Genomic DNA, 514 nt, shown 5'->3' on the forward strand with positions numbered 1-514 from the left:
CGGGGGAAGAGGCGCCGCAGGTACGGCAACGGGGCGGAGCCCAGCAGCGGCCGCAGCGCCAGGAAGAGCGTGGGCGGGTTGGCGGCCTCGCTGTGCTGCACCACGAACTCGGGGGGCACCTTGGCACGCGCCTCGTCCCCCAGGATCTGCTCCCGCGGGATCCAGCCCTCGGCGTTCATCAGGTCCAGCCAATGCGCCAGCACCTCGCGGCTCAGCTCGGGGTCCCAGCGCGCCAGCAGCAGCTGGTGGAAGCCTTCGTCCCACAGGAAGCCGCGGGGGAAGAAGGAGCGGGAGGGCACGGCGGTGAAGAGCGAGCTCTCGAGGTAGGGCACGGGCTGCTCGTGCAGCGGGGATCGCACCAGGGAGCGCCCGTGGAAGTAGCCCATCCCGCCCAGCATGTTGCTGAGCGCCGCCTGCGCGAAGCGGCGCTGCGAGAGGGGGAAGCCTTTGCGTTCCAGCCCGAAGGTGTCCTCGAAGCGCCGCTCGAAGGCGGCCTGGTGCCGCGCCAGCTCCG

At 72.0% G+C, this 514-nt stretch overlaps 1 protein-coding gene across 1 annotated transcript; it reads right to left on the bottom strand.

The window, feature by feature from the left end:
* Positions 1–5: 5 nt before the first annotated feature.
* Positions 6–509, bottom strand: MOGS (mannosyl-oligosaccharide glucosidase; the record flags this gene model as incomplete). Its single annotated transcript, XM_010727448.1, has 1 exon — positions 6–509. A coding segment is annotated over one exon (504 nt), but the record flags the coding sequence as incomplete, so codon positions are not given.
* Between the last annotated feature and the right edge of the window lie 5 nt (positions 510–514).

Source organism: Meleagris gallopavo, unplaced genomic scaffold, assembly GCF_000146605.3.
Source record: "Meleagris gallopavo isolate NT-WF06-2002-E0010 breed Aviagen turkey brand Nicholas breeding stock unplaced genomic scaffold, Turkey_5.1 ChrUn_random_7180001889960, whole genome shotgun sequence".
NCBI lineage: Eukaryota > Metazoa > Chordata > Aves > Galliformes > Phasianidae > Meleagris > Meleagris gallopavo.